We start from the raw sequence: 15,429 nt of genomic DNA on the forward strand, positions 1-15,429 counted from the left end.
ATATTTCATTTTATTTGCTCAAAATCTAGAATGATAGCTTTCATGTGATAGCATAATTATTATAGACATGTGACATACCTACAGTATGTTGATGCCAAGAAGTCTCTCAATTAGATTGCTCTGTTGCGTGCAGTCACAAGAAGACATTACAGCATTTCTGAGTAGAAATCCATTTGTTACAATCAATACAAAACTCATATGAAGCTTTTAAGGAAAGCTTATCTTTCAGCTTCATAGTGAGTCAAGGGAGTTGTGATTTATGAGTGTGAATGTGTTGTGTTGAACTTGAGGATGAGATGATTCTGTCTGGATGTGACTCATGGTTCCCCCTGCTGCTGCTGCTGCTGCTGCTGCTGCTGACAAACCACAGAGAGGAGGAACGCCATCAATAATTCAAGAAAGACACTTCTTTTTCTGCCCTTCTCTTGTCTCTTTTCTGGCCCCTTCCTCTTACTATTTCTGATTGCATCTGTCTTTATAAACAACAAACTTCAGGAGTGCTCACTCAGCCAAACAGAACAGTCATGCTAAACATTTCCAGTCTTCATCTTTTTGCCTCTGTTCTGTAAAGCGTCTTTGGGCATTTTGAAATGTGCTATACAAGTGTTACGTAGAAATCCAAGTAAGAGTTTCATGATCAGAGATTAGGGCTACAAAGTGCTAATCCTGTCTGATTCCAACACAGACTCGAAGTGCCAAAAACGACAGGTCAATGTATCATGGTTAGTTTATGTTGGGATTAGGCCAGACATGTGTGGACATGGCCAGACATCAGAGTCAGAAGGTTTATTGCCAATGGGAATTCTGTACATTGACAATTGCAATAAACCTTTTCTGGTTCTGATTCTGATTCTGTATCTAGCATTGACAGAATAATGAGGGGGTTTAGGGTTAGGCATGTTTTTACGTATTGTAATTTAGTGACTTCCCCATGTAAGACCATAATCACTTTATAAACCAGATTCAAAGGTCAATGGTAATGCATTATATATTATTAATTTGTGCATTTTACATAAGGATTATGGAGTGAATAGAGAACACTGCAGCACATCACTCACTATTGTTTGATTCTAAAAATGTCTTTCTCACGCGAGAGAGCGGCGACAGGCTCTTTCCTACTTAAGCAGTGACTCCATATGAAAATGCTTGGATGAGGAGAGTCCATTAAAAGATACATTAGAGGGTATTATAGTGTTAATCCAAAGAAACTGGATTACACACTTTATAAATCGTCATTTTTCAACCCATCATACGTTTTTACCCATCACTTCACATCCAGATGTTTTGTCCTCATTCCTACTTCATAGCAACATAAAGTTTACAAGTCAAATCCAATTGTAAATGTTTATTTCAGATAATATATATAATATAATGTCTTTATGGGTTCAGTCCTGTGACAGCAAACAACGTTAATGATTCATATCTGCTTGAATGACTTATGACTGTCTTGATTTTTCTTTCTTGAAGAGCATGGCAGACTACGTGATGTATCTTTTACTTCAATCATGCAGAACGTCATAACAAAGTTATGGCTTCCTGCTTAAAGGTGAACAATGTTTACTTGTCTCCATGTAGATGTTGTTGCTTGGCCTAGAACGTTCTATAGTTTGACATTAAGTTTATCTATCTCCATGGAGACAAGCAAGTTACAGGTTAGATCTGTGGAGAAGTGTGCCCGCTCACAGTAGTGGTGGTTTTTCTCAAGGTATTGTTTTAGTAATAAAACACCTGTGAATGGGAAATAGTTCGGTTTAATGCCACATTTGTGGAACATTCTTATTCTCTATTATACTCATGAAGACAAGCAGGTGGCAGATCCCACACAAGAAAGGTTGCAGAGTGCACCTTTAATATGTAGCTCCAATCAAACTGTGATGAATGATGCACTATATTCTGAGTCGTTCTTTAGTGGTTCATGTAATTCCTGCTCTGAAGTGAAGATGAGGAACACACTAGAGCTTCGCTGTTGGATAATCTCTGTCAGAGTTTTTTTTATAGTTACCATGTTAAACTTCTTTACACATCCACCATATGAGGTCACAATATTGACTGTCCAATCAATTCATTTGAGTGCAAACTACCTGGCCATTATGCTGGACTGACAATTACAAGTTAAGTGCACTTCGATAACCAGACTATAGGGAGGGTAAGACATCTGTACGGCAGTAATTGAAATTGCACTTGTCAAGAGGTGACAGCGTTGCCATGGAAACATTCAGGGAAAAGCGGATGCGTTTCTTGAGATCTTACAAAACAAGATATGACTTTGATGAGGCATTTATTAAGACCTCAGCAGTGTGTAAGCGTCTAATGTTGTCCAATGTGTAAGTGTCCAATGCTATCTGTTAATAAGAATAAAGCATAACATCTGCATGCTTCAGCCAACATATTTTTTGCCAGATTAATTTTGTAATTTGCTCTAATCAAATGGCTTCACACCGCACGCAGTCACTGGATCATTTGGTCCCATCCACTTCAATAATGCAAACAGAGTGAAGCAGGCAAACACTGCACATCCCTCCTTTCTCTCACCTGCACAATGAGCCACAAGGCCTGTCATCTATTCATACTGGAATGTTGGCAGACTGACGTAGTAGCAATAACTGCAGATTTTGGTTTTTCTAAGACAGCATAAATGGTAGTTATGCCAGAACATTTTTAAAATTTGGTTTTGAAAGTGATGCTGTGTTTATCATGGCATACTAGAGTGCCTCTGTAAATTGATAAGTATATTATTCATATGATGCACAGACGTGTAATCCTAAGAACATTAGTTCATTTTTAATCAATGAAATAGCCCAAATGCCCCAAGAATACAATATATTACTACAGTAGATTTTAAGTGTTCATAAATGATTATCACCATTGGCATAGTCTAGTTATGTTGTATGAACAAGTAACTTAGTCCAGCCTACAAACAAAGGAGATTTCCGCTGTCTGTGTGAAAAATAAAGGGTTGCTATTCTACTGACTGTAAAATGGAGCAATGTTTTTTTTTTTATCCTCAGCACCGCCCCTACTGTAACAGAGCAGCCAATAGCAGCTCTGTCCTCAGCATCACCGTGGTGCGCATGACCAATGGGAGTGAAGTGGCCGACTTACTCCTTCAGCCTATGGATGAATATTTGTGTTTTGTGGACACATGTGACCTGGAAGGCGCTCACAGCGATTTAAACATCATCGATTCGATGTATAAATGGACAGCTCTTGTGACAGAAAGGGCAAGGTCTCTGACTCACTGAGCGGCAGACACGTCGCGTTAGCTTGCAGCAGTCCACTTCATTCTTCCATCCACATCATTTTTGAAGAGCACAGTGACTGAGTCAAGCGGATGCTCCAACACCTGTAACATCGTCTACTTTTGTGCAAAACAACCGGAATTGTTTGTCTTTGAGTGAAGCTGAAGGTTATCAAGAGTCATCTGAGAAGAGATCTGATCTGCGGCGCGATGCTGCCGCCCAAAGCCGCACTAATATCTAAGCTGCTCTGTGCGCTGCCTGCACAGGAAGGACTATGGCTATAAAGGAATGTGCTTTAACTGATGCGCTGAGGAGATTTGAGCTGGAGCTGTGTGAACCAAACTAAGACGGTGGCTCAAGGCACCACAGCACACGGGCTCTTCTTCACTTTTAGTTGGAACGCAACGTTTTAAGCCATGGGGAAAGAAGAGTGCAAAACAATGCTGGACGCTTTGAACAAAGTCACCGCTTGTTACAGGCATTTGGTGATCGCACTTGGAAGCACATCAGACTCTCAGAATCTACGCGAGGAACTGAAGAGGACTCGTAAAAAGGCCCAGGAGCTGGCCGTGGCAAACAGGACTAAATTGACTTCTCTGCTTAAAGACAAGAGCATCAGCAAGGAGGACCGCACCGAGTATGAGCGCCTGTGGGTGCTGTTCTCCAGTAGCATGGAGCTGCTGGAGGTGGACATGAAACGCTCTCTGGAGATAGGGCAGGATTTCCCCCTGAAGGTGCCCACCAGGCACCTGATCCAGACGGGCATGACGGGCAGCACGACCACGGTGGCAGCGCGGGCCATGAGCGTGCAAAACATGAAGTACGAGGCGGACAGCAACATCGACACCGCGGACCTGAGGGAACTGCAGTGCGAGATCGGCCAGGTCACGCAGATGATGGAGGAGATGGAGATGAAGGTGCAGGTGGCTCCATGGGCGGTCGAGGCCAAGCAGGAGGCGGGCGCCGAGCTCAAGTCCAACATGAGCGTGGGGAATTCCTCGGTGGGCGTCATCTCCATCTGCGAAGAGGAGCCCAAAGAAGAGGACGGGGGCGGCGGGGGTCAAGGCTCGGGTTTGGGGTCCATCTGTGCCGTGTTGGTTTTCATCGTCATCGTCGGTGTGGCGCTGGTGCTTGGGTATCTGGTGATTAACATGTCCTGAACGCCAGATGCTTCAGAGAGGAGCGCCAGCGTGGAAAGAACCGCGCGTACAATAACAGACTATTAACATTGAGGGTCCTGATTGAATTTGTTGGGAAGTTGCATTAGATAGTTTAGTGCTGAGGATGAAATCTGGCAATGTGAGGTAATAATGACCGGGAAGTGCTGTTGTTTTTTGGGGGGGACAAAGTGTGGGAAGTGGCTTGAACTGATGTGCCAGTCTGACCACCAGAATGATTTAAATAACGTAATCCAGCTGGATTAGGCCTGTAGAAAATGCCAGGCGTGATAGGAGCCGACTGTAATTCCCCTTGATTTATGCTGTAAACATATGAATCCTATAAAGCAAAGCCAGGTCAGATGTGAGTTAGTGACAACAGCTATGACCCTTTTGGATTGGATCCGTTTGAGCTGTTTCAGCAGCTGCACCCATATACTCCCAAGAACACTTTCGTAATGTAGTTCACATTCAGAAAACTTGCTTGTTCAATCGTTAACCACAGCATAACACTCTGGGCATCATGGCATCCTTTGGACTTGACAGACTTAACACTGCACCCATCACTGGGAGCACAATCACTTCTTTTCAGGGTTTTCTTGCAAACAGTATTGAATGTAATACTTTTGAATAGAAGATTTGAATTAAACACACAGTTGAATGCTGTTTCAGGTACTGTACATATAATAAAGTATATTTATATGATTGACACATTACGTTGAACTGGTGCGACTTCTTAATGTAGACAACACAAGATAGAAAATAGATGCTTGTAGGCAGAGGATTATGGTCTTAGATGTCACCAGGCTTACAGCAGCGTTAGACTAACTCTTAAGAGTTTTAGTTGTAAGAGACTTTGAAGGGATTCCAAGAATAGACCCAAGATCAACTGAGGACTGGGCCAAAAGCTTTAGGAGCAACAGAGCAACAAATGTAGTTGAAATTGGACTTTTAACAAATATCTTCAAGATATACGCATACATTATCAACTTTGATGATGATCACAAAACACTGTCAACAAATAATTTATATTTAAAACTCAAAAGTATGCTTTACTTTACTAATTACTGACTGTACACAAAAATATGCATAGCACTGCTTTTTCACAGTGCATGCACGTTTTTTGTTTTTCTAAATGCTGTATGTGGTGGGATAATACCAGAAGTAATTAAAAAAAAAATCAAGTGGCAGATTGTGAGGAGAAGTGCTGAGTTCTGACACATATTGATTATGTAGGTAAAGCAGATTCAAAAAAATATATTTTATTTAGCAAGGAAGGTCCCATTAGGATACAAATCTCATGATGCAGTGGGGACACAGAATACCATTCATCAGACACAATTAAGTTACAATATTATCATTATTCATTAAAAATGTGCGTATATTATTATATTAAATATTATAGTTTTATAAATTAGATTAGCTTTTACCTAGTATGGTTGTGATGGAACGGAATAAACATAGATCTATTTCGTACCCGGTAGGAAAATGTTAAAAAAAAGATTAACTAGGCAAATTATATATATTATTATTATCAATAGTAATAATAAAATAACAAAGCTTCTTGGTCCCTCATGACCTCAACTATCACATCTTCTGAGCAACTTAAACATGAAATTCATGAATCAGCCCATTTCTGTATTGCTGACTGGTTTACAGACGGGAAACACTTTGCAGAACCACCGCTGCATCTTATCTGACAAAGATACTAGCTTTGAAAGGCTGTGGGTTGCCATAGAAACCCTCAACATTTTCTATTGCAAAACACACTTGAGGTTTGTCAGCTTTATTTTCACTCATCACCTTCATCTGTCCTGCAGACAAGACATTGCTCTGGACATGGATTGAGAAAGACCAGGAAAGCTTTTAAATAACGCATTCAATAATTCTAATCTGGAATGCATCAATAGATGCAAGCTTTATTTTGTTTTTAAATTCTCTCTGCACTCTTCATTTTAGAAAATCTTAAACAGGAATAAAACTATGTTGAATAAAAAATATGCTACTGTTAAAGCATTATGGCATTTATCATTTAACAGTCAACAATAATAAAGGAAAAATGCTACACTAATATAAATTATACATTTTAATTGACAATATTTTCCAATATGTTATTAGTTATTAATCATGCCCTGCTGTGCGTGGGGAAGTCATCCAAAGGAGGTGATGTGGCAGCTCAGCAGTGAGTCTTGCACTGACATATGCCTTCCATACACTAGAACCAATGTTAGAAGCGTAGAACACAAAAATAAGCACATTTAAGTTGTTCTTATGTGTTTTGAAAAGTGGCTTAACAGTTAGAAGGCACCAACAACTCATTTAGAAATCTGCCTTTTTTAACATTGTAAAAGACAAAAACACGAAGGTCCAGATCAAAGCAGACTTTCGGAGCCGAGAGGTAATACAGGCAGCAGGTGCTTGTACTTGGGAGGGATATTTATCTGCAGTCTTACAGTATATGAATCTTCAATCACTAAACGGTGCAGCGCAGCAACTCCATCGTGGCCTGTGCTTGACGCCGATAGAGTCCCGGGGTAAAGTCTGTCGCCTAGAAGAAACATAGAATGCCATTTGAACAGTGATTAGGTGGTCACAGAGAGGGCAAACATAGAAATGCATAAGCACAAATAAAATATGGAAGGAAGATGTAATGCACACATGTAAATATATGGTGTATTAGCCATGAACTCAAACCTCCTCGTTGGATAACACGATCAAAATATTCAATCATGCATTTCAAACTAAACTACCTGGTAATAGTGACACAAGTTTGTCGTCTTCAACTGTAACAACTGGCATCCAGTGTTCACAGCCTTCCACGGCGCGCTCACGGGCAAACCTGTGGAGGTCATTTAGTGAAGGAAGCTGGCACAAGCGGCCCAGCTCGTAAAACTGTGGCGGGGCAATCCAGAATTCCTTCGCTTCGTAGCTCTGCAAAACCTCAGACGGCGTGGACCACTGGAAACAAAAAAAACAATAACAATTCACAAACTGTATCTCGTCAGAAAAGTTGTGCTTGTGCATGGAAATAACCTGGAAGAGTTCAATCTCCTTCTGGTCCTGGAGTGTATGGGGAATCTCTTTCAAGCAGCAAATAAAAAAGGCTGTGTCAAACCTTCTGACCCCATAGCTGCCCTCAGGAGTGAGCCAGTTGGACCACTCGTGTAGGGCCCAGATGTTAGGCAAGACCCCCAGCTCCCTGCACATCCTGATGAAATTAGCGGGGTTCTGGTTCACCAACGACCTCCACTTTTTCAGTTCATCGGGGCATATGTCATTATCAATACCGTCATGGATAGTGTCCTCGTCACGTTGGAGCGTGTCCCTAGGAACCACCAGGAGCACGCCCGACTCCTCGAACGTCTCTCTCAGGGCGCAGATGCGGAACGCCACCTCGCCGGGGATCGGAGAGCCCAAATTGACCCGGTCGGTGGCGAACACGGGGGGTCTCGTCTCGGCCTTCTGCTTCACGCGCCTCAAACCAAAACGGGGGGCACTGCTGAGCGACTTGAACACGTCCAGCCACTCGCTAGAGAAGTCCGTGGGGTCGACGAGTCCTCCGGGGAAGACGTACGCGTTGGGCATGAAGCCGCTTTTGCCGCTCCGTTTCAGCAGCAGCGTGTTGTAGTCGAAGCGAGACGCGTGCGGCAGGTGTTGCGTGAGTTTGGTCCCCCGCGGCGGTGTTGTCGTCCTTGAGCCTCCGCAGAGTCGCTGTTCTGCGGCTACAATCAGCGTGGCCGCCTCCTTCCAGTGCTTGAGCGAGTGGTTCATCTTTAGGGAAAAGTAGTGTTTGAAGTACTTTATTTGTCTACTTCTCTCATGGATTTATTATAATATCGACTTCTCGTGCGACTTCTCTACAACTGTTTTGTTTTGGTGGAAGTGACGTATAGTGGAAGCGCTGGTTTTCCTTTGTTTGACTCTATCGCCACCTTCAGGCCAAAAGATGAAATGACTCACAGTCCACTTCAGTTTCAGGGAATCATCAAAATGCTTTAGAACATTGAGCGCTAAGCCTCAACCGCGGTCATAGTTTTTTGGGGAAATAACTTCATTGTCCGATCTGCTCCTAAAGCTGTTGAATTATTTCATATAATCCACGTGCAATTCAAAGAGGCAATAAGAGCACCGTTTCCCTCAATTTGCATTCAGATGACCACTTGAAGTAGCACACACACACACACACATACACACATACACACACACACAAAAATGTGCAATTTTGGCAACTTTTACAAATACATAATGCCTTATTTCGATATGAAAATATGTCATGATGAACAAATTCTAAATAAATAAAACAAATTCTTACATTTATGTGAGTAAAATACAGGAGAAACCTGTATTTTACTCACATAAAGAAAGCAGGTTCCTAGGTTTGTGAATTCTGTTCATTGGCAATGGCAATAAACCTTCAGTTCAAATTGATATCTTCAAAAAATATTCACCTACAGTGTCTCACCTGGTGTTTTCAAACTAAAAGAATAAAATAAAACACTGTTGACTTTTTCTACAGTTGTGATTGTGCCACCACATGCCTTAAGACGCCCACTCAATTTCAGAACAATTTGGGCCTCAAAACATTTTGGAACATACTTTGGGCGGCCAGGAAAAGGTTATCAAGAAACAATAAGCGACTGTGGCCACAGATCACATTCATACAAGGCTGTGTGGCTGAAGTGTCCTGCCCAAGGACACAACAACAATAGCTTATGTGCTGGACCGAGCAGGAATTGAGCCTCCGGAGGTGGTGAATGACGAGCGCTCTGACCGTTCCGATATTTAAGCAGGTTTGTGATATTTGTCTGATATCAGTGTTGAAAGAGAGGCTATTTGACCACAAAGCACAACATTGCTTTCTTCTCTTGTGCATTGTTTTTTTCCCCATCAAAGTTCTAAAGTTTAGGTTTTCATTTTTAAAAAGATTACAAATCCCAACCATAAAAATACCGTTACATCTTACCAAGCAAATGAAAGTGAAAGATCAAATGGAGGGAATGTAGCACACCGGGAACACAAGTGTCAGATGTCTCTATCAAAGAAGCTTTGTGTTGAAATCAGCTCAGCAAACTTAGGGAGGAAATGCTTTAGTGATCGCTGTTGAAAAATATATTCTTGTAAAAAGTCTTGTTTTAGTCATATAAGTCTATTTGTGGGAACTGTTGTGTACACCCACATAGTTTGTAGAATCAAGTCAACAAAACTATTTTATATATTTGCGGGTCTGGGCCCTCCCATGTTGCCCTGAGCTGTGGGATATCCAGTCAGATCTGGCTCCTCCCACCAGAGCTACACATTTTCAAATACATTCCTTAATGCCTAACTTTATGGCAGTGTCACTTTGGCAGCCTGGATGATTTGGAAAGCACTTGTTTTCAAAGTGAATAAAACTCACTCTCAGAGGTAAGTGTATTTTTGTTTCTTTTAACTACTAATGCTATTCAAATATACATGGTAAATTCAAAAATACTATACATTTCCTTTCCCGGGTTTAATAGATGTTATTGTGCATGTGCTTTGCCAGTAATCCGAAATGGACCAAGACAGTGGTTATAATCATACTTTACAAAATGGTGAAACTAAAGGCAAGAAATCTGCAAAAGTCACCATGCTCCAAAAAGAAGTAAGTATATTTTGATTCACAGTAAATAATTCATTCATTTTGTCAGTCCAGACAGCTATTGACCCCCGTCTTTCCCACATGGACCCAAAAGCATGGATTTAGTACCAGGCAGTTCCAAGTGCAGTCTTTCATAGTCTTTACCACAGAGGATATGCATGTCCAATCCAACTATAAGCTTTCTAGAGATGTTAATACATATTTGTGCAATGTTCTGACTGTAGGTTGGTTTGCTGAGTGGAATCAGTCTGATTGTTGGGACTATGATAGGTTCGGGCATCTTCATCTCTCCTAAATCTGTTCTGCTGTACTCGGGAGCAGTGGGGCCCTCTCTTCTGATCTGGGCAGCCTGTGGAGTCCTGTCCACTCTCGGTGAGAATGTTATAATCCTAAATGTGTGTTGAATATATCGGTGCGCAAACCTCTTTTCAGTCCGTGATGTGGTTTACATATTGGTCAGGTTGTTATGTACGGGTGACGCCCTTCCTGAATAGGTCGATTCCTGCTTATAAAATCTCACAAATAACACATTTACAGTCATTTTTTCGCATTGTCAGTGTGTGTCATTTAATCTTCCCATAAAATCATAAAACTCATAAAATCTTAATCTCTTCAAATCTTAACTGCCTTTAAATCCAACGAATAGAACCACAACAAGTAAAGATACGCACTATAATAACATTAACGTGCCATAAAAATTAAGAACACTGTCTCAAACGTTTTATTAGTATGACCACTATGATTCATATAATTGTTATGTTGTGAGGATACAATATTTGATGGCTTAAATGAAGTCAAAATGTTACTTTTTCTGTTGATTACTGGTACACAAGATTAATAATATTTATTCTTACTGTGATACTGATATTTTTCATTTTTGTTTATTTATTTATTAATTTTGAAAATGTATTCTTCAGTGGCATGGCTCTAAAAGTGGGAATAAATAATAATAATAATAATGATAATGTACATCTCATTTTTATATACGTTATGTTAACGTGAACAATGCAAGGTTTATTGTATGTTTCAGATACACATTAACAGGGATACTGTTTTTGTCCGGTCTCCACAGGAGCACTCTGTTATGCTGAACTTGGAACCATGATCACCAAATCAGGGGCCGAGTACGTGTACCTCTTTGAGAGTTTTGGCTCTATTGTGGCATACCTGTACTCCTGGACCACCGTTATGGTTCTGAAGCCCTCCTCCTTTGCCATCATTACTCTGAGTTTTGCAGAATACGCCGCCGCTCCCTTCTTCCCCGGCTGCAGTCCTCCAATACTTGTCACAAAATGTCTGGCGGTGGCTGCAATGTGTAAGTTGAGCTTTAAAAATGTGCTGATTATAGGGTGCAATTACAGCATCTTAGGTAATTATTGTAGAGTTACTGCTGTGGTAGATGTGTTTGGTTAAAGGAACAGTATGTACTGTGCTTGTACTGGTTTAAAAAAGGTACAACAATCACAACTGAACCTGTGTTTCCAGAGCTTTAACCTGCAGATAGAGACAAACACACAAGCGTTTCACTGGCTGCACTGGCACTAATAGGTTTTAGATGGGATTTAGGCGTAGGAACTGGCAACCCAAATGAGAGACTCAGGTTTTTGATTGGATAATTGTCTCCAGTACAAAACGCCAAATTATAATACAAACAATGTAGACTTAATGTCCAATGTTTATGCAATTAAGAATAAATCAGCATTAAAATGTTTTACCAGAAAAAGGTATGGTTGATTTGAAAATGTTTATCTCGTATCTTTCAGTTTTGATTGTCGCTGTCAACTGTCTAAGCGTTAAATTGGCAAGTTATGTCCAAAATGTCTTCACTGTAGCCAAACTACTGATCATTGCCGTTATTGCCGTGGCTGGCATGGTGTTGCTGAGTCAAGGTATGACTTTAGCACTCGGCATCATAAAAAAAAAAAAAAAAAAAATCCAAATTCCTAACCGGTGTGTTTTATATGTGCACAGGAAAAACAGAAAACCTTTCCAATGCGTTTGAAACTTCGTCAATATCTTTTGGTTCCATTGGTCTTGCATTTTACAATGGACTTTGGGCATATGATGGATGGTAATTTATCAAAAAATACTTTATATTATTTTAAATGTAAAATCATCAAATGTGCTTTTCTATTTATTTTTAGGAACCAACTGAACTTCATCACAGAGGAGTTACGAGACCCTTATAGGTATAATACTGGACACATTTATTTCAAATGTTTAGCAAAAATCCACATCAAATGATAACATTTTCACGCAGGAATCTACCCATGGCTATTATAATTGGTATCCCTTTAGTGACAGTTTGTTATGTGTTGGTCAATGTGGCTTATTTTACTGTCATGACGCCCAGTGAGCTGCTGCTGTCTCCGGCTGTCGCTGTGGTAAGTTTCACACACAAGTGACATGCATTTTGATTTGTTTAAAAGCTGTTTTGGACTGAAATGTTTGATTGTCTTCAGACTTTTGGCGACAGAGTACTTTACCCTGTGTCGTGGATCGTTCCACTTTTTGTGGTTTTTTCTACATTTGGTTCGGCCAATGGCAGCTGCTTCACTGCTGGCAGGTATTTTATATGAACTTGTCATCTATCTTTTAGTTTTTTATTATTGAGACAGATGAGGTTATAAGATTGTAAACGTCACAGCATTTGTTGTAAAGCTCCTGTAAATGTCTTGACTGAGTTAAGTATTACCCAAAATGTAAAAGAAGACTTTGTACTCCTTATCAAAGATTGCAACTGCAAGATTACATTTTTTTAATCAGCTCGTTTAGCAGCCTGTAGAAATAGATTTGATTATAATAACATACTCAATAGTCTGATTTAGCTTATCTCCACAACAACAATTGCGATATAATGTGCTTTTCCTTGCAGACTGGCATATGTCAGTGGTAGAGAGGGCCACATGGTTAAAATCTTATCCTTTATCAGCCTCAAACGCTTCACACCAGCACCTGCTCTGATTTTTAATGTAAGTTCAAACTATTTCATTTTGTAAAGGCAAATCACATTTATAAATTGCTGTTTTGTTTATTGTGTTACAGGGCTTTTTGTCTCTACTTTATATCCTCCCAACAGACATTAACACCCTCATTAACTACTTCAGCTTTGCTCAGTGGTTCTTCTATGGTCTGACTGCATTTTCTCTCATTGTGATGCGTTTCACGAGAAAGGAACTTAACAGGCCAGTCAAGGTAGTTATTTAAAAAAAAAAAAATCAAATAAATATATGATTTTAGAATATAGGAGTAATGCGTGTGCTGACCCGCAGGTGCCGGTTGTTTTTGCTGGGCTCATGACCCTTGTGAGCTTCTACCTGGTGTTGGCTCCCATCATTGACAAACCAGAAATTGAGTACCTCTATTGCACTATATTCATTCTCAGTGGACTCATATTCTATTACATCTTTGTCTACAAAAAGGTCACCTGGGCACATGAGATGATGAGTGAGTTTAGCGTCTGTATGTTTATATATATTCATGGGTTTCAGCTCCCTCATAAAGGCAACATTTTGAGGACTTTTCATCATTCAAAAGATATGATATTTTGTTTTGAATTGCACACAATTTGCATTGACCTGTGCATTGTGTGTATTCCAGGACCCATCACCATGCATCTGCAGCTGCTCATGGAGGTCGTGCCACCTGAGAAAATGGAATGAACCTTTTCAAAAAGTGTCTCCAAGGTTGTCAGTTGAATAGAGACTCAGAAAAATCTTCTGTACAGTGTTCATAATCAATTGTAAAAAAAAATAAAATAAAAAATAAGACAGAGAGAGAGGGAGAGGGAGAAAAACAATGCTGTTATAGTGAGGTGCTTGCACGATATACTTTTTATAAATAGCCAACAGTTTGCATTTTTACTTAATTGTTTTGAGATGTTTTGTTTATAGCTGCTGCAATTAGCCCGTATGTCCACTAGATGTCAGTAACACTTCTGTATTGAGGGACGTTTCCTATAAACATGCTGCTGTATTTATTTAATAATTTAATCCATTACTTTCCGCACAACATTATTCCTTTTGCACTATTTGGTCCCATTATGAATGTCAAAAGCAACTGCTATTATGTTTCTTAAAACCTTGAATGAAAGTTTTAAAAAGTATGTAAATTCTACATTTAATAAACATGAGCTATCTGTGTACCCACATAGGAACCATATGTCCTCTTTTTGTTGTGAATGGTCACTACCTAAAGCCCAGCACTTCATGAATCAGTGCTAGTGCAGCCTCTGCAGCTCAGTGATACAGGGATTCTGGATGAGAAGGAGCTGAACATGAAATATTGCCTTTCCATAAACTGAGAGGGGGAAACACTTGTATGTTAGAGAAACAGGTTTAGTTGTGATTGAAGTTTATTTTTTTAAAACAGAAGGTGCGCGGGCGATACATTTCTCTGCCGTGGTTGTTACAGGGTGCCCCTTATTAGTGATAAATGCAAAGATATGTTTTATAGGTAAATTTTGTTATATGCCATTATATTATAGATATAAAAATGTTATGTTTTAGATGCGTGTGATCGATTTAACAGAAAACCAAAATTGTATTGTTACAACTTCTCAAATACACTTTTCAGTGAATTGATGAAATAGTAAAAAACAAAATCACAAAAATAACTTTAACAATATTAAGCAAATCAGTGTGGTGTATTAGAAATATTCCTCCCCCTTCACAACCACCAAATACTGGTGTTGGAACTTTGCAGCGTAGTGATAAGTAGTTACATTTTGTTTCATCACTCTGTAATATGCTTGTGTTCTGGGATGAAAGAAACATTTTTAACACATTTCTTTTTTTATTTGGGGCCTCAGTAACCTGCACCAAGTCCACACCCACTGGAATACGCTGTAAACCCACATTATCGAGACATTTCAACATTGCCCCATTGTGTGTTTCCTCATCGGGGACTTAATTCTTCCTTCAGCTGATGAATCAAGTGAGTTACAGTTCATTCTCAAGAATGCAATGAGTAATGGGCTAAAAGCTTCAGGTCATGAAAATGATCTTGCGGAAATCCTAAAACAAAATCTTAGGTCTGTCAAACTATAAATGTTATTTTATTAATTTAAATGTGAATACTAACCATTTCTGTATGTATATACATTATTAATAATACATTATTATTATTATTATTATTATTATTATTATTATTATTACTGTATGTACATCATGAAATGTAGGCTTCAAAGTTCATTAGAGAAGAATAGAAAACACATTCTTATAGTGAGTACATGTGCAATATTCCCTCTTTTCTCCATTTTGTGATAAAGGCTGTCTTTATCTTACAATAACAAACAACAACAGAATGCGCTTGTTTTAGGCCTGTTGTTTATTTAAATCAAACTCACCACATCGCTGTTACCCTACAGTTATTCCTCAGCTTCAAAATAGCGGTTATTTATTTACTAGATTAC

At 39.6% G+C, this 15,429-nt stretch overlaps 3 protein-coding genes across 3 annotated transcripts; 2 read left to right on the top strand and 1 right to left on the bottom strand.

Annotated features, from left to right (window-relative positions):
• Positions 1 to 3,118: 3,118 nt before the first annotated feature.
• LOC140381193 (regulator of G-protein signaling 9-binding protein) lies at positions 3,119 to 5,112 on the top strand. Its single transcript, XM_072465219.1, has one exon. It carries the CDS (start codon positions 3,656 to 3,658, stop codon positions 4,397 to 4,399), a length of 744 nt encoding a protein of 247 aa, XP_072321320.1. The 5' UTR covers positions 3,119 to 3,655; the 3' UTR covers positions 4,400 to 5,112.
• Positions 5,113 to 6,467: 1,355 nt separating this feature from the next.
• Positions 6,468 to 8,267, bottom strand: nudt19 (nudix (nucleoside diphosphate linked moiety X)-type motif 19). Its single transcript, XM_072465679.1, has 3 exons — positions 7,430 to 8,267; positions 7,147 to 7,354; positions 6,468 to 6,944 (listed from the first exon to the last, which is right to left on the bottom strand). The coding sequence occupies exons 1-3, from the start codon at positions 8,165 to 8,167 to the stop codon at positions 6,769 to 6,771; spliced, it is 1,122 nt and encodes a 373-aa protein (XP_072321780.1). The 5' UTR covers positions 8,168 to 8,267; the 3' UTR covers positions 6,468 to 6,768.
• Positions 8,268 to 9,929: 1,662 nt separating this feature from the next.
• On the top strand, positions 9,930 to 13,761 carry slc7a9 (solute carrier family 7 member 9). The gene is made up of 12 exons (XM_072465653.1): positions 9,930 to 10,019; positions 10,241 to 10,388; positions 11,089 to 11,331; positions 11,780 to 11,905; positions 11,988 to 12,087; positions 12,161 to 12,205; positions 12,277 to 12,400; positions 12,479 to 12,582; positions 12,892 to 12,988; positions 13,062 to 13,211; positions 13,289 to 13,463; positions 13,617 to 13,761. Exons 1-12 carry the CDS (start codon positions 9,930 to 9,932, stop codon positions 13,676 to 13,678), a joined length of 1,464 nt encoding a protein of 487 aa, XP_072321754.1. The 3' UTR covers positions 13,679 to 13,761.
• Positions 13,762 to 15,429: the final 1,668 nt, after the last annotated feature.

The sequence above is a fragment of the Eucyclogobius newberryi genome, unplaced genomic scaffold (genome assembly GCF_026437365.1).
Source record: "Eucyclogobius newberryi isolate DKJ021-1_F unplaced genomic scaffold, fEucNew1.0.hap1 SCAF_5, whole genome shotgun sequence".
NCBI lineage: Eukaryota > Metazoa > Chordata > Actinopteri > Gobiiformes > Gobiidae > Eucyclogobius > Eucyclogobius newberryi.